At 39.9% G+C, this 26,546-nt stretch overlaps 2 protein-coding genes across 5 annotated transcripts in view; one reads left to right on the top strand and one right to left on the bottom strand.

The window, feature by feature from the left end:
• Positions 1-17,027, top strand: part of rogdi (rogdi atypical leucine zipper) — a 38,282-nt gene extending 21,255 nt beyond the window's left edge. For both annotated transcript variants that reach the window (XM_065010806.1, XM_065010807.1), the window contains 5 exons: positions 14,362-14,460; positions 14,559-14,672; positions 14,817-14,866; positions 15,226-15,352; positions 16,689-17,027. In XM_065010806.1, the coding sequence (XP_064866878.1) occupies positions 14,362-14,460; positions 14,559-14,672; positions 14,817-14,866; positions 15,226-15,352; positions 16,689-16,730 (432 nt within the window). In that variant the 3' untranslated portion in view covers positions 16,731-17,027. The remainder of the gene's footprint in view (positions 1-14,361; positions 14,461-14,558; positions 14,673-14,816; positions 14,867-15,225; positions 15,353-16,688) is intronic.
• A 5,626-nt stretch (positions 17,028-22,653) lies between these two features.
• smim22 (small integral membrane protein 22) lies at positions 22,654-26,530 on the bottom strand. Of its 3 annotated transcripts, XM_065010804.1 has the most exons (5): positions 26,269-26,530; positions 26,090-26,179; positions 25,090-25,262; positions 24,950-25,017; positions 22,654-23,297 (listed from the first exon to the last, which is right to left on the bottom strand). In XM_065010804.1, the coding sequence occupies exons 3-5, from the start codon at positions 25,217-25,219 to the stop codon at positions 23,250-23,252; spliced, it is 246 nt and encodes an 81-aa protein (XP_064866876.1). In that variant the 5' UTR covers positions 25,220-25,262; positions 26,090-26,179; positions 26,269-26,530; the 3' UTR covers positions 22,654-23,249. The 3 variants fall into 3 exon arrangements, with proteins under 3 accessions (XP_064866876.1, XP_064866877.1, XP_064866875.1); XM_065010805.1 differs by lacking the exon at positions 26,090-26,179; XM_065010803.1 differs by lacking the exon at positions 26,269-26,530 and having other exon boundaries at positions 26,090-26,261.
• Positions 26,531-26,546: the final 16 nt, after the last annotated feature.

Here is a 26,546-nt window from a genome sequence, read left to right as displayed (position 1 = left end):
CATTAGACTACACTACACATCATTAGACTACACTACACATTAGACTACACTACACACCATTAGACTACACTACACACATTAGACTACACTACACATCATTAGACTACACACACATTAGACTACACTACACACCATTAGACTACACTACACACCATTAGACTACACTACACATCATTAGACTACACTACACATCATTAGACTACACATTAGACTACACACATTAGACTACACTACACACCATTAGACTACACACCATACACACCATTAGACTACACACATCATTAGACTACACTACTACACATCATTAGACTACACTACACATCATTAGACTACACTACACATCATTAGACTACACTACACATCATTAGACTACACTACACACCATTAGACTACACATCATTAGACTACACTACACACCATTAGACTACACACCATTAGACTACACTACACACCATTAGACTACACTACACATCATTAGACTACACTACACATCATTAGACTACACTACACATCATTAGACTACACTACACACCATTAGACATCATTAGACTACACTACACATCATTAGACTACACTATACACCATTAGACTACACTACACACCATTAGACTATACTACACATCATTAGTCTACACTACACATCATTAGACTACACATCATTAGACTACACATCATTAGACTACACACCATTAGACTACACTACACATCATTAGACTACACTACACACCATTAGACTACACACCATTAGACTACACTACACACCATTAGACTACACACCATTAGACTACACATCACTACACACCATTAAACTACACTACACATCACTACACACCATTAGACTACACTACACACCATTAGACTACACACCATTAGACTACACTACACACCATTAGACTACACTACACACCATTAGACTACACACCATTAGACTACACTACACATCATTAGACTACACTATACATCATTAGACTACACTACACACCATTAGACTACACTACACACCATTAGACTACACTATCCATCAGTAGACTACACTACACACCATTAGACTACACTACACACATTAGACTACACTACACACATTAGACTACACTACACACCACACACACCATTAGACTACACTACACACCATTAGACTACACTACACATCACTACACACATCATTAGACTACACTACACACCATTAGACTACACTACACTTACACACCATTAGACTACACTACACACCATTAGACTACACTACACACATTAGACTACACTACACACCATTAGACTACACTACACACCATTAGACTACACTACACACCATTAGACTACACTACACATCATTAGACTACACTACACATCATTAGACTACACTACACACCATTAGACTACACTACACATCATTAGACTACACTACACATCATTAGACTACACTACACACCATTAGACTACACTACACACCATTAGACTACACTACACACCATTAGACTACACTACACATCATTAGACTACACTACACATCATTAGACTACACTACACACCATTAGTCTACACATCATTAGACTACACTACACTAGACTACACATCATTAGACTACACTACACACCATTAGACTACACTACACACCATTAGACTACACATCATTAGACTACACTACACATCATTAGACTACACTACACACCATTAGACTACACACCATTAGACTACACTACACACCATTAGACTACACTACACTACACATCACTACACACCATTAGACTACACATCATTAGACTACACTACACACCATTAGACTACACTACACACCATTAGACTACACTACACACCATTAGACTACACTACACACCATTAGACTACACTACACACCATTAGACTACACTACACACCATTAGACTACACTACACACCATTAGACTACACTACACACCATTAGACTACACTACACACCATTAGACTACACTACACATCATTAGACTACACTACACACCATTAGACTACACACACATTAGACTACACTACACACCATTAGACTACACTACACATCATTAGACTACACACCATTAGACTACACTACACATCACTACACACCATTAGACTACACTACACATCATTAGACTACACTACACACCATTAGACTACACTACACATCATTAGACTACACTACACATCATTAGACTACACTACACATCATTAGACACATATTAGACTACACTACACACCATTAGACTACACTACCATTAGACTACACTACACATCATTAGACTACACTATACATCATTAGACTACACTACACATCATTAGACTACACTACACACCATTAGACTACACACCATTAGACTACACTACACACCATTAGACTACACACCATCAGACTACACATCATTAGACTACACATCATTAGACTACACTACACACCATTAGACTACACACCATTAGACTACACTACACACCATTAGACTACACTACACATCATTAGACTACACTACACATCATTAGACTACACTACACATCATTAGACTACACTACACATCATTAGACTACACTACACACCATACACTACACACCATTAGACTACACTACACACCATTAGACTATACTACACATCATTAGTCTACACTACACATCATTAGACTACACTACACATCATTAGACTACACTACACATCATTAGACTACACTATACACCATTAGACTACACTACACACCATTAGACTATACTACACATCATTAGTCTACACTACACATCATTAGACTAGACTACACTTACACATCACTACTACACATCATTAGACTACACTACACATCATTAGACTACACACATCATTAGACTACACTACACATCATTAGACTACACTACACACCATTAGACTACACTACACATCATTAGACTACACTACACATCATTAGACTACACTACACATCATTAGACTACACTCACACATCATTAGACTACACTACACATCACTACACATCATTAGACTACACTACACACCATTAGACTACACTACACATCATTAGACTACACTACACACACTATTAGACTACACTTAGACACACCATTAGACTACACATCATTAGACTACACTACACATCATTAGACTACACTACACATCATTAGACTACACTACACACCATTAGACTACACTACACATCATTAGACTACACATCATTAGACACACACATTAGACTACACTACACATCATTAGACTACACTACACACACTCATTTAGACTACACATCATTAGACTACACCATTAGACTACACACACCATTAGACTACACTACACACCATTAGACTACACTACACATCACTACACACCATTAGACTACACTACACATCATTAGACTACACTACACATTAGACTACATTAGACTACACTACACACCATTAGACTACACTACACACCATTAGACTACACTACACACATTAGACTACACTACACACCATTAGACTACACTACACATCATTAGACTACACTACACACCATTAGACTACACTACACATCATTACACATCATTAGACTACTACACTACACATCATTAGACTACACTACACATCATTAGACTACACTACATCATTAGACTACACACCATTAGACTACACTACACACCATTAGACTACACTACACATCATTAGACTACACTACACACCATTAGACTACATTAGACTACACTACACATCATTAGACTACACTACACATCATTAGACTACACTCATTAGACTACACCATTAGACTACACACATTAGACTACACTACACATCATTAGACTACACTACACACCATTAGACTACACTACACATTAGACACACTACACATCATTAGACTACACTACACATCATTAGACTACACTACACACCATTAGACTACACTACACACACATTAGACTACACTTACACATCATTAGACTACACTACACATCACTACACACCATTAGACTACACTACACATCATTAGACTACACTTAGACTACACATTAGACTACACTACACATCATTAGACTACACTACACATCATTAGACTACACTAGACTACACTACACATCATTAGACTAGACTACACATCATTAGACTACACTACACATCATTAGACTACACTACACATCATTAGACTACACTACACACCATTAGACTACACTACACATCATTAGACTACACTACACATCATTAGACTACACTACACATCATTAGACTACACTACACATCATTAGACTACACTTAGACTACACTACACATCATTAGACTACACTACACATCATTAGACTACACACACATTAGACTACACTACACATCATTAGACTACACTACACATCATTAGACTACACTTAGACTACACTACACACCATTAGACTACATTAGACTACACTACACACCATTAGACTACACACCATTAGACTACACTACACACCATTAGACTACACTACACATTACACACACTACACACCATTAGACTACACTACACATCATTAGACTACACTACACACCATTAGACTACACTACACATCATTAGACTACACACATTAGACTACACTACACACCATTAGACTACACTACACATCATTAGACTACACTACACACCATTAGACTACACTCACACATCATTAGACTACACTTAGACTACACTCATTAGACTACACTACACATTAGACTACACTACACATCATTAGACTACACTACACATTAGACTACACTACCACAGACTACACACCAGACTACACTACACACCATTAGACTACACTACACACCATTAGACTACACACCACTACACATCATTAGACTACACTACACACCATTAGACTACACTACACATTAGACTACACTATCATTAGACTACACTACACACCATTAGACTACACTACACACCATTAGACTACACACCATTAGACTACACTACACACCATTAGACTACACTACACACCATTAGACTACACTACACATCATTAGACTACACTACACTACACTACACATCATTAGACTACACTACACATCATTAGACTACACTACACACCATTAGACTACACTACACACCATTAGACTACACTACACACCATTAGACTACACACACACCATTAGACTACACACCATTAGACTACACACCATTAGACTACACTACACATCACTACACACCATTAGACTACACTACACACCATTAGACTACACTACACATTAGACTACACACCATTAGACTACACTACACACCATTAGACTACACTACACATCACTACACACCATTAGACTACACTACACACCATTAGACTACACTACACACCATTAGACTACACTACACACCATTAGACTACACTACACATCATTAGACTACACTACACATCACTACACATCATTAGACTACACTACACATCATTAGACTACACTACACATCATTAGACTACACTACACACCATTAGACTACACTACACACCATTAGTCTACACATCATTAGACTACACTACACACCACTAGACTACACATCATTAGACTACACTACACACCATTAGACTACACTACACACCATTAGACTACACTACACACCATTAGACTACACTACACATCATTAGACTACACTATACATCATTAGACTACACTACACATCATTAGACTACACACCATTAGACTACACATCATTAGACTACACTACACATCATTAGACTACACTACACATCATTAGACTACACTACACATCATTAGACTACACATCAGTAGACTACACTACACACCATTAGACTACACTACACACCATTAGACTACACTACACATCATTAGACTACACTACACACATTAGACTACACTACACATTAGACTACACTACACATCATTAGACTACACTATCATTAGACTACACTAGACACATTAGACACTACACATCATTAGACTACACTACACATCATTAGACTACACTACTACACACATTAGACTACACTACACATCATTAGACTACACTACACATCATTAGACTACACTACACATCATTAGACTACACTACACATCATTAGACTACACTACACATCATTAGACTACACTACACATCATTAGACTACACTACACATCATTAGACTACACTACACATCATTAGACTACACTACATCATTAGACTACACTACACACCATTAGACTACACTACACATCATTAGACTACACTACACATCATTAGACTACACTACACACATTAGACTACACACATCATTAGACTACACTACACACCATTAGACTACACATTAGACTACACTCATTAGACTACACTACACATTAGACTACACACACATACACTACATCATTAGACTACACACATCATTAGACACTACACATCATTAGACTACACTACACATCATTAGACTACACATCATCATTAGACTACACTACACATCATTAGACTACACTACATCATTAGACTACACTACACATCATTAGACTACACTACACATCATTAGACTACACTACACATCATTAGACTACACTACACATCATTAGACTACACTACACATCATTAGACTACACTACACATCATTAGACTACACTACACACCATTAGACTACACACACATCATTAGACTACACATCATTAGACTACACTACACATCATTAGACTACACTATACATCATTAGACTACACTACACATCATTAGACTACACTATCATCATTAGACTACACTACACATCATTAGACTACACTATTCATTAGACTACACTACACATCACTACACACCATTAGACTACACTATACATCATTAGACTACACTACACATCATTTAGACTACACTACACACATCATTAGACTACACTACACATCATTAGACTACACTACACACATTAGACTACACACACATTAGACTAGACTACACATCATTAGACTACACTACACACCATTAGACTACACTACACATCATTAGACTACACTACACACCATTAGACTACACTACACATCATTAGACACTACACATACACACATCATTAGACTACACTACACATCATTAGACTACACTACACATCATTAGACTACACATCATTAGACTACACTACACATCATTAGACTACACTACACATCATTAGACTACACTACACATCATTAGACATCATTACACACTACACATCATTAGACTACACTACACATCATTAGACTACACTACACATCATTAGACTACACTACATTAGACTACACTACACACCATTAGACTACACTACACATCATTAGACTACACTACACATCATTAGACTACACACACATTAGACTACACTACACACCATTAGACTACACTACACATCATTAGACTACACTACACATCATTAGACTACACTACACACATTAGACTACACTACACACCATTAGACTACACTACACACCATTAGACTATACTACACATCATTAGTCTACACTACACATCATTAGACTACACACCATTAGACTACACTACACACCACTAGACTACACATCATTAGACTACACTACACATCATTAGACTACACTACACACCATTAGACTACACACCATTAGACTACACTACACACCATTAGACTACACTACACACCATTAGACTACACTACACACCATTAGACTACACTACACACATTAGACTACACACACATCATTAGACTACACTACACATCATTAGACTACACTACACATCATTAGACTACACTACACACCATTAGACTACACTCACTACACATCATTAGACTACACTACACATCATTAGACTACACTACACATCATTAGACTACACACTACACATCATTAGACTACACTACACACCATTAGACTACACTACACATCATTAGACTACACTACACACTACATTAGACTACACTACACACCATTAGACTACACTACACATCATTAGACTACACTACACATCATTAGACTACACTATTAGACTACACTACACATCATTAGACTACACTACACACATTAGACTACACATATTAGACACACTACACATTAGACTACACTACACATCATTAGACTACACTATTCATTAGACTACACTACACATCATTAGACTACACTACACATCATTAGACTACACTACACACCATTAGACTACACTACACATCATTAGACTACACTACACATCATTAGACTACACTACACATCATTAGACTACACTACACATCATTAGACTACACTACACACCATTAGTCTACACATCATTAGACTACACTACACATCATTAGACTACACTACACATCATTAGACTACACTACACATCATTAGACTACACTACACATCATTAGACTACACTACACATCATTAGACTACACTACACATCATTAGACTACACTACACATCATTAGACTACACTACACATCATTAGACTACACTACACATCATTAGTCTACACTACACATCACTACACATCATTAGACTACACTACACATCATTAGACTACACTACACACATTAGACTACACTACACATCATTAGACTACACTCATTAGACTACACTACACATCATTAGACTACACTACACATCATTAGACTACACTACACATCATTAGACTACACTACACATCATTAGACTACACTACACACCATTAGACTACACTATACATCATTAGACTACACTACACATCACTACACATCATTAGACTACACTACACATCATTAGACTACACTACACATCATTAGACTACACTACACATTAGACATTAGACATACACACATTAGACTACACTACACATCATTAGACTACACTACACATCATTAGACTACACTACACATCATTAGACTACACTAGACACATCATTAGACTACACTACACATCATTAGACTACACTTACACCATTAGACTACACTACACACCATTAGACTACACTACACACCATTAGACTACACTTAGACTACACTACACACCATTAGACTACACTATCATCATTAGACTACACTACACATCATTAGACTACACACTACACATCATTAGACTACACTACACATCATTAGACTACACACATTAGACTACACTACACATCATTAGACTACACTACACACATCATTAGACTACACACACCATTAGACTACACTACACACCATTAGACTACACTACACATCATTAGACTACACTACACATCATTAGACTACACTACACATCATTAGACTACACACATCATTAGACTACACTACACATCATTAGACTACACTACACATCATTAGACTACACTACACATCATTAGACTACATTAGACTACACTACACATAGACTACACTCATTAGACTACACTACACACCATTAGACTACACTACACACTCATTAGACTACACTACACATCATTAGACTACACTACACATCATTAGACTACACTACACATCATTAGACTACACTACACATCATTAGACTACACTACACATCATTAGACTACACATCATTAGACTACACTACACATCATTAGACTACACTACACATCATTAGACTACACTACACATTAGACTACACTACACATCATTAGACTACACACATCATTAGACTACACACACATTAGACTACACTACACATCATTAGACTACACACCATTAGACTACACTCATTAGACTACACTACACATCATTAGACTACACTACACATCATTAGACTACACTATACACCATTAGACTATTACTACACACACATTAGACTACACTACACATCATTAGACTACACTACACATCATTAGACTACACTACACACATTAGACTACATTTAGACTACACTACACATCATTAGACTACACATCATTAGACTACACTACACATCATTAGACTACACTACACACCATTAGACTACACTACACACCATTAGACTACACACCATTAGACTACACTACACACCATTAGACTACACACCATTAGACTACACTACACATCACTACACACCATTAGACTACACTACACACCATTAGACTACACTACACATCATTAGACTACACTACACATTAGACTACACATCATTAGACTACACTACACACCATTAGACTACACTACACACCATTAGACTACACTACACACCATTAGACTACACTACACACCATTAGACTACACTACACACCATTAGACTACACTACACACCATTAGACTACACTACACATCATTAGACTACACTACACACCATTAGACTACACTACACACCATTAGACTACACACCATTAGACTACACTACACACCATTAGACTACACTACACATCACTACACACCATTAGACTACACTACACACCATTAGACTACACTACACATCATTAGACTACACTACACACCATTAGACTACACTACACACCATTAGACTACACTACCCATCACTACACACCATTAGACTACACTACACATCATTAGACTACACTACACATCATTAGACTACACTACACATCATTAGACTACACTACACACCATTAGACTACACTACACACATTAGACTACACTACACACCATTAGTCTACACATCATTAGACTACACTACACATCATTAGACTACACTACACATCATTAGACTACACTACACATCATTAGACTACACTACACATCATTAGACTACACTACACATCATTAGACTACACTACACATCATTAGACTACACTACACACCATTAGACATTAGACTACACACATCATTAGACTACACTACACATCATTAGACTACTACACATCATTAGACTACACACACATCATTAGACTACACTACACATCATTACACATCATTAGACTACACTACACATCATTAGACTACACTACACATCATTAGACTACACTACACATCATTAGACTACACTACACATTAGTCATCATTAGACTACACTACACATCATTAGACTACACTACACATCATTAGACTACACTACACATCATTAGACTACACATCATACACACATCATTAGACTACACATCATTAGACTACACTACACATCATTAGACTACACTACACATCATTAGACTACACTTAGACTACACATCATTAGACTACACTACACATCATTAGACTACACTACACATCATTAGACTACACTACACATCATTAGACTACACTACATTAGACTACACTACACATCACTACACATCATTAGACTACACTACACATCATTAGACTACACTACATCATTAGACTACACACTACACATCATTAGACTACACTATACATCATTAGACTACACTATACATCATTAGACTACACTACACATCATTAGACTACACTATACATCATTAGACTACACTCACACACATCATTAGACTACACTATACATCATTAGACTACACTTACACACACACATTAGACTACACTACACTATACATCATTAGACTACACTACACATCATTAGACTACACTACACATCATTAGACTACACTACACATCATTAGACTACACTATACATCATTAGACTACACTACACATCATTAGACTACACTATACATCATTAGACTACACTACACATCATTAGACTACACTATACATCATTAGACTACACTACACATCACTACACATCATTATACTACACTACACATCATTAGACTACACTATACATCATTAGACTACACTACACATCACTACACATCATTAGACTACACTACACATCATTAGACTACACTACACATCATTAGACTACACTATACATCATTAGACTACACTACACATCACTACACATCATTAGACTACACTATACATCATTAGACTACACTACACATCACTACACATCATTAGACTACACTACACATCATTAGTCTACACATCATTAGACTACACTACACATCATTAGACTACACTACACATCATTAGTCTACACATCATTAGACTATACTACACATCATTAGTCTACACTACACATCATTAGACTACACTACACATCACCACATCATTAGACTACACTACACATCATTAGTCTACACTACACATCATTAGACTACACTACACATCACTACACATCATTAGACTACACTACACATCATTAGTCTACACTACACATCATTAGTCTACACATCATTAGACTATACTACACATCATTAGTCTACACTACACATCATTAGACTACACTACACATCACTACACATCATTAGACTACACTACACATCATTAGTCTACACTACACACCATTAGACTACACTACACATCATTAGACTACACTACACACCATTAGACTACACTACACACCATTAGACTACACTACACACCATTAGACTACACTACACACCATTAGTCTACACATCATTAGACTATACTACACATCATTAGTCTACACTACCCATCACTACACACCATTAGACTACACTACACACCATTAGACTACACTACACATCATTAGACTACACTACACATCATTAGACTACACTACACACCATTAGACTACACTACACATCATTAGACTACACTACACATCATTAGACTACACTACACATCATTAGACTACACTACACATCATTAGACTACACTACACATCATTAGACTACACTACACATCATTAGACTATACTACACATCATTAGACTACACTACACATCATTAGTCTACACTACACATCATTAGTCTACACATCATTAGACTATACTACACATCATTAGTCTACACTACACATCATTAGACTACACTACACATCACTACACATCATTAGACTACACTACACATCATTAGTCTACACTACACACCATTAGACTACACTACACATCATTAGACTACACTACACACCATTAGACTACACTACACACCATTAGACTACACTACACACCATTAGACTACACTACACATCATTAGTCTACACATCATTAGACTACACTACACATCATTAGACTATACTACACATCATTAGTCTACACTACCCATCACTACACACCATTAGACTACACTACACACCATTAGACTACACTACACATCATTAGACTACACTACACACCATTAGACTACACTACACACCATTAGACTACACTACACATCATTAGACTACACTACACACCATTAGACTACACATCATTAGACTACACTACACATCATTAGACTACACTACACACCATTAGTCTACACATCATTAGACTACACTACACATCATTAGACTATACTACACATCATTAGTCTACACTACACATCATTAGACTATACTACACATCATTAGACTACACTACACATCATTAGACTACACTACACATCATTAGACTACACTATACATCATTAGACTACACTACACATCATTAGACTACACTATACATCATTAGACTACACTACACATCACTACACATCATTAGACTACACTACACATCATTAGACTACACTATACATCATTAGACTACACTACACATCACTACACATCATTAGACTACACTACACATCATTAGACTACACTATACATCATTAGACTACACTACACATCACTACACATCATTAGACTACACTACACATCATTAGTCTACACTACACATCATTAGTCTACACATCATTAGTCTACACTACACATCATTAGACTACACTAGACTACACTACACATCACTACACATCATTAGACTACACTACACACCATTAGACTACACTACACACCATTAGACTACACTACACTACACTACACACCATTAGACTACACTACCCATCACTACACATCATTAGACTACACTACACACCATTAGACTACACTACACCATCACTACACACCATTAGACTACACTACACACCATTAGACTACACTACACACCATTAGACTACACATCATTAGACTACACATCATTAGACTACACTACACATCATTAGACTACACTACACACCATTAGACTACACTATACTACACATCACTACACACCATTAGACTACACTACACATCAATAGACTACACTACACATCATCACATCATTAGACTACACTACACTACACATCACCACACCATTAGACTACACTACACTACACATCACCACATCATTAGACTACACTACACATCACTACATACCATTAGACTACACTACACATCAATAGACTACACTACACACCATTAGACTACACTACACACCATTACACTACACATCAATAGACTACACTACACACCATTACACTACACACCATTAGACTACACTACACACCATTACACTACACATCAATAGACTACATTACACTACACATCAATAGACTACACTACACATCACCACACCATTACACTACACATCACCACACCATTACACTACACATCACCACACCATTACACTACACATCACCACACCATTACACTACACATCACCACACCATTACACTACACATCACCACACCATTACACTACACATCACCACACCATTACACTACACATCACCACACCATTAGACTACAACTTTGCTCCACCATTTACCCGTTCATTACCAAGAACAACATTTCCATCCCATAGTGCATCTCTTCATTTCCTCTATATATCTCAGGTTGTATTTGTTCCCAGTTGATGACTGTAGTTGATGATGACTGATGATGTCGTTGTTGTAGCTGATGGACGCGGTGATGCTCCAGCTGACCAGGGCTCGTAACCGCCTCACCACTCCGGCAGCCATGACCCTGCCGGAGCTGGCCACCAGCGGCCTCATGGTGAGTCTGTCATAGGTTATAGGTCATAGCAGAGAAACTGGTCTCGCCGTCTACTGTATGCAATTTACATCACAATAACTCTCTCTCTCCCTCTCCAGAAAATGTTCACTCCTCCAATGCCAGGCGACGTGATGGTGAACTTCTATATCAACCTGAGTAAGCTGTGTCTGACTGTCTACCAGCTGCACGCAATGCAGCCCAACACCACCAAGGTACACACACTCACACTCTCATGCAGATACAGTCTGCGGATCGAATCCATCCCTGAGACGACTTTCACAACAAGATCACAGCTGTTAGTTCTGTAATCACATTGTGAAGATGCATCAGTTTGTCTACCTGTGGTGTTTCAACAGAACTTCAAGCCATCTGGAAGCTCCGTGTTACACAACCCCGGAGCCACGTTGTAAGTCCTGCTTGATATAAGGCTTCACATCATGTCGGTCACTAACACATTCAGATGGGCTGTCTGTGGTCAGTACAGGACCTTTTCATGTCCGTTTCATATCTGGTTGATGTGAAGATATTCCTTTGTCTCTAACAATACTAACTACAGTTTTTAAAAATATATATATATTTTTTGTCACTAGTCAGCTGCATAGTAAATTAAGCTTGTTGGGTCTAACCCGAGGTCCTCTCATTTCTGAATACTTTCACGCACACAGTTCCCAACTTGTTCAACACATACAGTGCCCTTTCCAATACATCCAACTGCTTTCTTGTTGTCGTTTTCTTGTTGACCTCTTTCCCTGCTGTCTCCCCCAGCGAGCTGAACAACGTTAAGTTTGAGGTGAGCCAGGTTCACAAGGTGGAGTGTGTTGTCCCCTGGCTCAACAACACCCTGATCTTCTTCACCATCTCGCTGCAGCTCTGCCAGCAGCTCAAGGACAAGGTGGGTGACGTCTGTGGGCAGCAGGACACTTGTTTCCAACACTCCCATTGGTCCACAGAATACACTGAAGGGAATGAGTAGCTGCGGTGTTGGCATAGATTCAGGCTGTGGGTCAGTTGGTATGAAGTAGATGATTCACCTTGTTCAAGTGTGTCTGTAACCTAAAGAAATGTCAGACTCAGAGAAGACAGGGAGAGCTGTTTTGCTTCTGTGAAGAAGTTCTAAATGGTATTATTTTAATTTTATTTTAACTAGGCAAGTCAGTTAAGAACAAATTCTTATTTTCAATGACGGCCTAGGAACAGTGGGTTAACTGCCTGTTCAGGGGCAGAACGACAGATTTGTACCTTGTCAGCTCGGGGGTTTGAACTTGCAACCTTCCGGTTACTAGTCCAACGCTCTAACCACTAGGCAACCGTGCCGCCTCTACACTCTAACCACTAGGCTACCCTGCCACCTCTACACTCTAACCACTAGGCTACCGTGCCACCTCTACACTATAACCACTAGGCTACCCTGCCACCTCTACACTCTAACCACTAGGCTACCCTGCCACCTCTACACTCTAACCACTAGGCTACCCTGCCGCCTCTACACTCTAACCACTAGGCTACCCTGCCGCCTCTACACTCTAACCACTAGGCTACCCTGCCGCCTCTACACTCTAACCACTAGGCTACCCTGCCGCCTCTACACTCTAACCACTAGGCTACCCTGCCGCCTCTACACTCTAACCACTAGGCTACCCTGCCGCCTCTACACTCTAACCACTAGGCTACCCTGCCGCCTCTACACTCTAACCACTAGGCTACCCTGCCGCCTCTACACTCTAACCACTAGGCTACCCTGCCGCCTCTACACTCTAACCACTAGGCTACCCTGCCGCCTCTACACTCTAACCACTAGGCTACCCTGCCACCTCTACACTCTAACCACTAGGCTACCCTGCCGCCTACACTCTAACCACTAGGCTACCCTGCCGCCTCTACACTCTAACCACTAGGCTACCCTGCCGCCTCTACACTCTAACCACTAGGCTACCCTGCCGCCTCTACACTCTAACCACTAGGCTACCCTGCCGCCTCTACACTCTAACCACTAGGCTACCCTGCCACCTCTACACTCTAACCACTAGGCTACCCTGCCGGTGCTCATTGGAAACAAGAGTCTAAATCGACTGAGAAGCAGAGAAGTTGTGGCGTATATCCCAGAAAACCATCAAACTGAAAGCTTATGTGCAACACAAAGCCAAGGCACTTCTTTTGTGATCTATATTATAAAGCCTTTATTCTATTGGCTCACATTAACTGGATTTTCCTCCTCTTCCTCCTTCTAGATTTCCGTCTTCTCTAGTTTCTGGAACTACCGACCGTACTAACCTCCTGCAGCTAGCTGACCGTCAGTATGCCTAGGAGTTCTAACCTCCTGCAGCTAGCTGACCGTCAGAATGCCTAAGTGTTCTAAACCTCCTGCAGCTAGCTGACCGTCAGAATGCCTCGGGGTTCTAACCTCCTGCAGCTAGCAGACCGTCAGAATGCCTAGGGGTTCTAACCTCCTGCAGCTAGCTGACCGTCAGAATGCCTAGGTGTTCTAACCTCCTGCAGCTAGCTGACCGTCAGAATGCCTAGGTGTTCTAACCTCCTGCAGCTAGCTGACCGTCAGTATGCCTAGGAGTTCTAAATCCTAAGCTAGCTGACCGTTATGCCTCCCTCCTGCAGCTAGCTCACCGTTGCCTAGAGTTCTAACCTCCTGCAGCTAGCTGACTGTCAGAATGCCTAGTTTCCTCCTGCAGCTAGCTGTCTGTCAGAATGCCTAGGGGTTCTAACCTCCTGCAGCTAGCTGACCGTCAGAATGCCTAGGGGTTCTAACCTCCTGCAGCTAGCTGACCGTCAGAATGCCTAGGGGTTCTAACCTCCTGCAGCTAGCTGACCGTCAGAATGCCTAGGGGTTCTAACCTCCTGCAGCTAGCTGACCGTCAGAATGCCTAGGTGTTCTAACCTCCTGCTAGCTGACCGCAGAATGCCTGGGGTTCTAACCTCCTGCAGCTAGCAGAAATGCCTAGGGGTTCTAACCTCCTGCAGCTAGCTGACCGTCAGAATGCCTAGGTGTTCCAACCTCCTGCAGCTAGCTGACCGTCAGAATGCCTAGGTGTTCTAAACCTCCTGCAGCTAGCTGACCGTCAGAATGCCTAGGTGTTCTAAACCTCCTGCAGCTAGCTGACCGTCAGAATGCCTAGGGGTTCTAACCTCCTGCAGCTAGCTGACCGTCAGAATGCCTAGGAGTTCTAACCTCCTGCAGCTAGCTGACCGTCAGAATGCCTAGGTGTTCTAACCTCCTGCAGCTAGCTCACCGTCAGAATGCCTAGGTGTTCTAACCTCCTGCAGCTAGCTGACCGTCAGAATGCCTAGGTGTTAGCTGACCGTCAGAATGCCTAGGTGTTCTAACCTCCTGCAGCTAGCTGACCGTCAGAATGCCTAGGAGTTCTAACCTCCTGCAGCTAGCTGACCGTCAGAATGCCTCGGTGTTCTAACCTCCTGCAGCTAGCTGACCGTCAGAATGCCTAGGGGTTCTAACCTCCTGCAGCTAGCTGACCGTCAGAATGCCTAGGGGTTCTAACCTCCTGCAGCTAGCTGACCGTCAGAATGCCTAGGGGTTCTAACCTCCTGCAGCTAGCTGACCGTCAGAATGCCTCGGTGTTCTGTCCAAATCCTTCACACAAACCAACCCAGATAAAAGGGATGTCTTGAAAATATTGTCTGAATTGAAGTGGGTTTTGTTTGTATAATTTACAGGAGAACAGCCGGATCAAAGTCCATATACATTACCAGTGTTTAGTATTCCAGGGTTTAGGGCCCATCCATGTGTTACAGCTGCTTTTATTCAGTCCCAAATCAACACCCTACACCCTAACCCCTAGACTACACTCCCTACTTGTGAAGAAAGTATAGGACTAAGCAATATGGTGGAGCTACTACCATATCTATCCAATACATTCAGTGTTTCCCATAGTTGGGGGTCGTTAGCGCAATGACTAGAAGTCTATGGGAATGAATATAGGGGAAACACTGCATGACTAGAAGTCTATGGGAATGAATATAGAGGAAACACTGCATGACTAGAAGTCTATGGGAATGAATATAGGGGAAACACTGCATGACTAGAAGTCTATGGGAATGAATATAGGGGAAACACTGCATGACTAGAAGTCTATGGGAATGAATATAGGGGAAACACTGCATGACTAGAAGTCTATGGGAATGAATATAGGGGAAACACTGCATGACTAGAAGTCTATGGGAATGAATATAGGGGAAACACTGCATGACTAGAAGTCTATGGGAATGAATATAGGGGAAACACTGCATGACTAGAAGTCTATGGGAATGAATATAGGGGAAACACTGCATGACTAGAAGTCTATGGGAATGAATATAGGGGAAACACTGCATGACTAGAAGTCTATGGGAATGAATATAGGGGAAACACTGCATTCTGATCTAGACAAGTAGGGACTAGGGGTTGATTTAGGATTGGGTGCATGTATCTCTCTGCATCATCTGTTGTATAGTACTAACTAGGACCTCGTTGTATAGTACTAACTATGACCTCGTTGTATAGTACTAACTAGGTTGGACCTCCCTGTTGTATAGTACTAACTAACTTGAACCTCCCTGTTGTATAGTACTAACTAGGTTGGACCTCCCTGTTGTATAGTACTAACTAACTTGGACCTCCCTGTTGTATAGTACTAACTAACTAGGACCTCCCTGTTGTATAGTACTCACTAACTTGGACCTCCCTGTTGTATAGTACTAACTAACTTGGACCTCCCTGTTGTATAGTACTAACTAACTAGGACCTCCCTGTTGTATAGTACTAACTAACTTGGACCTCCCTGTTGTATAGTACTAACTAACTTGGACCTCCCTGTTGTATAGTACTAACTAACTAGGACCTCCCTATTGTATAGTACTAACTAACTAGGACCTCCCTATTGTATAGTACTAACTAGGACCTCCCTGTTGTATAGTACTAACTAACTTGGACCTCCCTGTTGTATAGTACTAACTAACTAGGACCTCCCTGTTGTATAGTACTAACTAACTTGGACCTCCCTGTTGTATAGTACTAACTAACTTGGACCTCCCTGTTGTATAGTACTAACTAACTTGGACCTCCCTGTTGTATAGTACTAACTAACTTGGACCTCCCTGTTGTATAGTACTAACTAACTTGGACCTCCCTGTTGTATAGTACTAACTAACTAGGACCTCCCTATTGTATAGTACTAACTAGGACCTCCCTGTTGTATAGTACTAACTAACTTGGACCTCCCTGTTGTATAGTACTAACTAACTTGGACCTCCCTGTTGTATAGTACTAACTTGGACCTCCCTGTTGTATAGTACTAACTAGGTTGGACCTCCCTGTTGTATAGTACTAACTAGGTTGGACCTCCCTGTTGTATAGTACTAACTAACTAGGACCTCCCTGTTGTATAGTACTAACTAACTTGGACCTCCCTGTTGTATAGTACTAACTAACTTGGACCTCCCTGTTGTATAGTACTAACTAACTTGGACCTCCCTGTTGTATAGTACTAACTAACTTGGACCTCCCTGTTGTATAGTACTAACTAACTAGGACCTCCCTGTTGTATAGTACTAACTAACTAGGACCTCCCTGTTGTATAATACTAACTAACTTGGACCTCCCTGTTGTATAGTACTAACTAACTAGGACCTCCCTGTTGTATAGTACTAACTAACTAGGACCTCCCTGTTGTATAGTACTAACTAACTAGGACCTCCCTGTTGTATAGTACTAACTTGGACCTCCCTGTTGTATAGTACTAACTAACTAGGACCTCCCTGTTGTATAGTACTAACTAACTAGGACCTCCCTGTTGTATAGTACTAACTAACTAGGACCTCCCTGTTGTATAGTACTAACTAACTTGGACCTCCCTGTTGTATAGTACTAACTAACTAGGACCTCCCTGTTGTATAGTACTAACTAACTAGGACCTCCCTGTTGTATAGTACTAACTTGGACCTCCCTGTTGTATAGTACTAACTAACTAGGACCTCCCTGTTGTATAATACTAACTAACTTGGACCTCCCTGTTGTATAGTACTAACTAACTAGGACCTCCCTGTTGTATAATACTAACTAACTTGGACCTCCCTGTTGTATAGTACTAACTAACTAGGACCTCCCTGTTGTATAATACTAACTAACTTGGACCTCCCTGTTGTATAGTACTAACTTGGACCTCCCTGTTGTATAGTACTAACTAACTTGGACCTCCCTGTTGTATAGTACTAACTAACTAGGACCTCCCTGTTGTATAATACTAACTAACTTGGACCTCCCTGTTGTATAGTACTAACTTGGACCTCCCTGTTGTATAGTACTAACTAACTTGGACCTCCCTGTTGTATAGTACTAACTAACTAGGACCTCCCTGTTGTATAGTACTAACTAACTTGGACCTCCCTGTTGTATAGTACTAACTAACTAGGACCTCCCTGTTGTATAGTACTAACTAACTTGGACCTCCCTGTTGTATAGTACTAACTAACTTGGACCTCCCTGTTGTATAGTACTAACTAACTTGGACCTCCCTGTTGTATAGTACTAACTAACTTGGACCTCCCTGTTGTATAGTACTAACTAACTTGGACCTCCCTGTTGTATAGTACTAACTAACTAGGACCTCCCTGTTGTATAATACTAACTAACTTGGACCTCCCTGTTGTATAGTACTAACTAGGACCTCCCTGTTGTATAGTACTAACTAACTAGGACCTCCCTGTTGTATAGTACTAACTAACTTGGACCTCCCTGTTGTATAGTACTAACTTGGACCTCCCTGTTGTATAGTACTAACTAACTTGGACCTCCCTGTTGTATAGTACTAACTAACTAGGACCTCCCTGTTGTATAATACTAACTAACTTGGACCTCCCTGTTGTATAGTACTAACTAACTTGGACCTCCCTGTTGTATAGTACTAACTAACTTGGACCTCCCTGTTGTATAGTACTAACTAACTAGGACCTCCCTGTTGTATAGTACTAACTAACTTGGACCTCCCTGTTGTATAGTACTAACTAACTAGGACCTCCCTGTTGTATAGTACTAACTAACTAGGACCTCCCTGTTGTATAGTACTAACTAACTTGGACCTCCCTGTTGTATAGTACTAACTTGGACCTCCCTGTTGTATAGTACTAACTAACTTGGACCTCCCTGTTGTATAGTACTAACTAACTAGGACCTCCCTGTTGTATAGTACTAACTAACTTGGACCTCCCTGTTGTATAATACTAACTAACTTGGACCTCCCTGTTGTATAGTACTAACTAACTTGGACCTCCCTGTTGTATAGTACTAACTAACTAGGACCTCCCTGTTGTATAGTACTAACTTGGACCTCCCTGTTGTATAGTACTAACTAACTTGGACCTCCCTGTTGTATAGTACTAACTAGGACCTCCCTGTTGTATAGTACTAACTAACTTGGACCTCCCTGTTGTATAGTACTAACTAACTTGGACCTCGTTATGAATCAATGTGTTGTTGTTTTAGTCTGAAACACTTCTCTTGTTACTGAAAACTAATGTTCCTCCTCTCCACACAGTTATACCCTTTTCACACTATAATAGCGACCAAAATATATATTTTTAATTTTAATGTATGGTTTATTTGGGTAGGGACCGATACAAACATTGTCTTCTCCTCCACGGTTCCAGCATCTACAGTTAATGAGTAACCAGGCCAGCTTGGTTTGCTCAGCAGTGTGAAAAAGGTATTGGAAACTACATGTGTCAAGCAGATTGTCCAACTGTGGTAAACCATACTGTTATGTTGTGTAGACTACACTACTCAGCAGCAGTATACGTGTGTGACATGAAACAGTTCCCGTGACTCTTCATAGTGAAATTAACTTGTAAGGTTTCTGACTCTATATTCCTTGGAATAATGCTTTTATGTCAAGTGTAAAGGAAAACGGACATTCCCAGCTTTTGAAGAGTAAACGTTCATGCCTCCTCGACGCTTAAGCTGTTATTCGTCTTTGTATCAGTTAATTTTAATGTTTTGTTTTGTTAATGTTTTTATTTATTCAATTGTTTTATTTTTGCCTTTGATTCCCTGTGAAGTGAACAAACATAATTATTACTGCAAGTGTTTTAAAATCTATTTAGAGATGCGTACATGTTGTGGACCATATGATCTATTATCTGTGCAATAAAGAGATGTTATACAGGAGTGTTTGGTCAGTCAATCAGGACAGATTCAATACAAAATATTATTTAATCATTGGAATGAGTATATTGGAATGATACAATGTACATGTTTCAACATTGAATTATATTGTTAATATAATTAACTACATTAAAGTCATTGAATCAATACTACTACATTATCTATCGTTCCTCATTACATACTCTTAACTTCTTAAGTACACGTTAAACAAAGTACAAAACTTTGAACTCGTTGATTCCACTACATAGAGTTGGTGCCTAGTTTTTCATGAACTGTTAGTGAAAGCCCTTTAATCTTCTGGTTGTGACTGTTTTCTCCTATCTGGCGTCCTAGCAACAACCGCTAGCCGTGCAGGGAACAAGTAAACAAACTGATTCATATGACCTCCAATGACGTTCCACCATTAGACGGCAGCTAAACCGGGTTACCACAACATTTTCCAACAGTCAAAGTAAATAGATGGAACCAGAATGAAAACAAGTTATACAACTCTTGGTTTGGCACACAGATTAAAAGTGCAAATTTGAAAGTGCATCGAAAAAAATATGAATAAAATTATTATAAAAAGGACTAATCAATTTAAGTGTCGTCATTGTGGAATCTTCTATTCTGTTCCAAGTTCCTTTCAGGTCTCCATTCCAAAGTTTTCATGACCCACTTTGTGTCTTCTCGGCTGTTGGGAAACACAGAGAGAGAGGAGGGGAAATCATGCATCTTTCAACACATCTTTATTCAGAGGAAATGCAGTGAATGCTTGTCTGACACACTCCTTGATACAGCCATGTTAAATCTGGTCACACTATAACAGACCCTCTATTGTAGGATGTGACTGACTCAAACGGGTGGGTCTTCACCATGATACAAGACAGGATGGAGTCTGAATGACCATGATACCAGACAGGATAGTCTGAATGACCATGATAAAAGACAGGATAGAGTCTGAATGACCATGATAAAAGACAGGATAGAGTGAATGACCATGATACAAGACAGGATAGAGTCTGAATGACCATGATACAAGACAGGATAGAGTCTGAATGACCATGATACAAGACAGGATAGAGTCTGAATGACCATGATACAAGACAGGATAGAGTCTGAATGACCATGATACAAGACAGGATAGAATCTGAATGACCATGATACAAGACAAGATAGAGTCTGAATGACCATGATACATGACAGGATAGAGTCTGAATGACCATGATACCAGACAGGATAGAGTCTGATTGACCATGACACATGACAGGATAGAGTCAATGACACGGCTTCATTTTGAAGTGATTTTAAATATACCACAAATAAATACAACTCCCTCATTAACACTATGGGTGGCTGATATATCAGAAATGTGGTCCTGTATACCACAGCCTGAGTGCCAGTCTGTGTGCTATCATGCCAACTCACACCAAACATTGTTGACAAGAGCACCAGATCTGAGACCAGGCTATAGATGCCAACAGATCTGAGACCGGGCTATAGATACCAACAGATCTGAGACCGGGCTATAGATACCAACAGATCTGGGACCAGGCAATAGATACCAACAGATCTGAGACCGGGCTATAGATACCAACAGATCTGGGACCAGGCAATAGATACCATCAGATCTGAGACCGGGCTATAGATACCAACAGATCTGGGACCAGGCTATAGATACCAACAGATCTGGGACCAGGCTATAGATACCAACAGATCTGGGACCGGGCTATAGATACCAACAGATCTGGGACCGGGCTATAGATACCAACAGATCTGGGACCAGGCTATAGATACCAACAGATCTGAGACCGGGCTATAGATACCAACAGATCTGGGACCGGGCTATAGATACCAACAGATCTGGGACCGGGCTATAGATACCAACAGATCTGAGACCGGGCTATAGATACCAACAGATCTGAGACCGGGCTATAGATACCAACAGATCTGAGACCAGGCTATAGATACCAACAGATCTGAGACCAGGCTATAGATACCAACAGATCTGAGACCAGGCTATAGATACCAACAGATCTGAGACCAGGCTATAGATACCAACAGATCTGAGACCGGGCTATAGATACCAACAGATCTGAGACCAGGCTATAGATACCAACAGATCTGAGACCAGGCTATAGATACCAACAGATCTGAGACCAGGCTATAGATACCAACAGATCTGAGACCAGGCTATAGATACCAACAGATCTGAGACCAGGCTATAGATACCAACAGATCTGAGACCAGGCTATAGATACCAACAGATCTGAGACCAGGCTATATACACCACACATTTCTCACAGAAACAGGCCATTAGATTTTATTGATTGATTGCTACATTACCTGTTCATCACAGCAGCAGCAGCAACAGCAGCGGATCAGAACCAAGACAACAAGCAGCAGAACCATGCCTGAAAGGATCAAGATGGACAGTCAATTGTGTACATGTGTGTGTGTGTGTGGGTGTGTGTGTGTATTCCTACCGATGAAGATGAAGAAGACAGCGAAGGAGGCGATGTCCCAGTCAGACTGGAACAGCTGTTTAGACTGCAGTCTGGACACCACCTCTGTAAACTGATCCTTGAACTCTTCCTGTAGGCTCCTCTGGTCCATGGCTACAGCTGGGCTGGAATTAGTCTCAGTAAGGGTTCACACTCTGGAGAAGAACAGTAGAGGGTTTATTATGATTATAAAATACAGGACCCACTGGGAGAAGAGATGTGGTTCTGATATAGACTACAAGGTTTCTCTGGTCCAGAACTGTACCAGTCAGGGTTAGTACAGGACACACTGGGAGAAGAGATGTGGTTCTGATATAGACTACAAGGTTTCTCTGGTCCATAACTGTACCAGTCAGGGTTAGTACAGGACCCACTGGGAGAAGGGATATGTGTGGTAATTCTCTATAGACAAGTACAATGCACCTGACTGACTGACTATGTCGGTCTATAAAGTAGGCCTAAAATATACAAACTGATATGTTTTTTCATTGTAAGGGAGATCATGCTGCATTTTGAATGTACTTCATAAACAGGATCAGAGTTCGGCGTACCTGCTCTGCCCTAGACACAGTACGCTGCCCTAGACACAGTACGCTGCCCTAGACACAGTACGCTGCCCTAGACACAGTACGCTGCCCTAGACACAGTACGCTGCACTAGACACAGTACTTTTCTCCTGATCACTTTCACATAGACTACTATGATGAGATATAGATCAACTAGCCAAATACAGACTCTATTTTACATCTAAAAATGACAATATTTGATTTGAACTTCTTTAACACTAGACCAACATCATTATCGTTAGTGTTTGACTGACTGTGACATCTTGATGAATTACAGCCTCAGACTTTCACTTTTAAAGAATATTCCAAGATTACCTATATATCTGACTTCACTTGAACATAAACAATTACAATAAACTCATATTTTCGGTAGTAATCAAACAAGTTTCTACATATTTTTCCGAAGTTCATTGTACCTGTAACTCGAACAAGCTCCAGTTTATTTTCTCTCTTCTTCCGGGTACCTGCCCGACTGACGCACCTGTCGCTGTGTGAGTCACTGTACACTGATTTGCATGGGGCAAGGGTAGGTCGTTTGAATCCTGCTTCATTTCCTCCGAGTAGATCTAAAGGTGTCTCGTGATCATGGACTTACCGTATGTGAGAGATACTGCCAGTAATTTCCACCATCGCTCTTGGCCATGTCTTTTCAAAGGAAACGTTTATGATGTGACTGGAGGAAATGAAGTCAGAACAATTCATATGTGTGACGCACGTATATAAAACTAGCATTTGTCATAGCTACATTTCTGTTTTCATTGCAGTAAATTATAAATGTACTTTTTTCTATAGTAAACCAGCTGATTTACATAATTCAAAGGAATAGCAATATTGTGTCAGGTTGAGTTGCGGTCATATGATGTATTGTAGTAA

The sequence above is a fragment of the Oncorhynchus nerka genome, linkage group LG26 (genome assembly GCF_034236695.1).
Source record: "Oncorhynchus nerka isolate Pitt River linkage group LG26, Oner_Uvic_2.0, whole genome shotgun sequence".
In the NCBI taxonomy this organism is placed as follows: domain Eukaryota; kingdom Metazoa; phylum Chordata; class Actinopteri; order Salmoniformes; family Salmonidae; genus Oncorhynchus; species Oncorhynchus nerka.
Note: the sequence above shows the minus strand (reverse complement) of the source record. Positions and strands in the feature narration are given on the sequence as shown.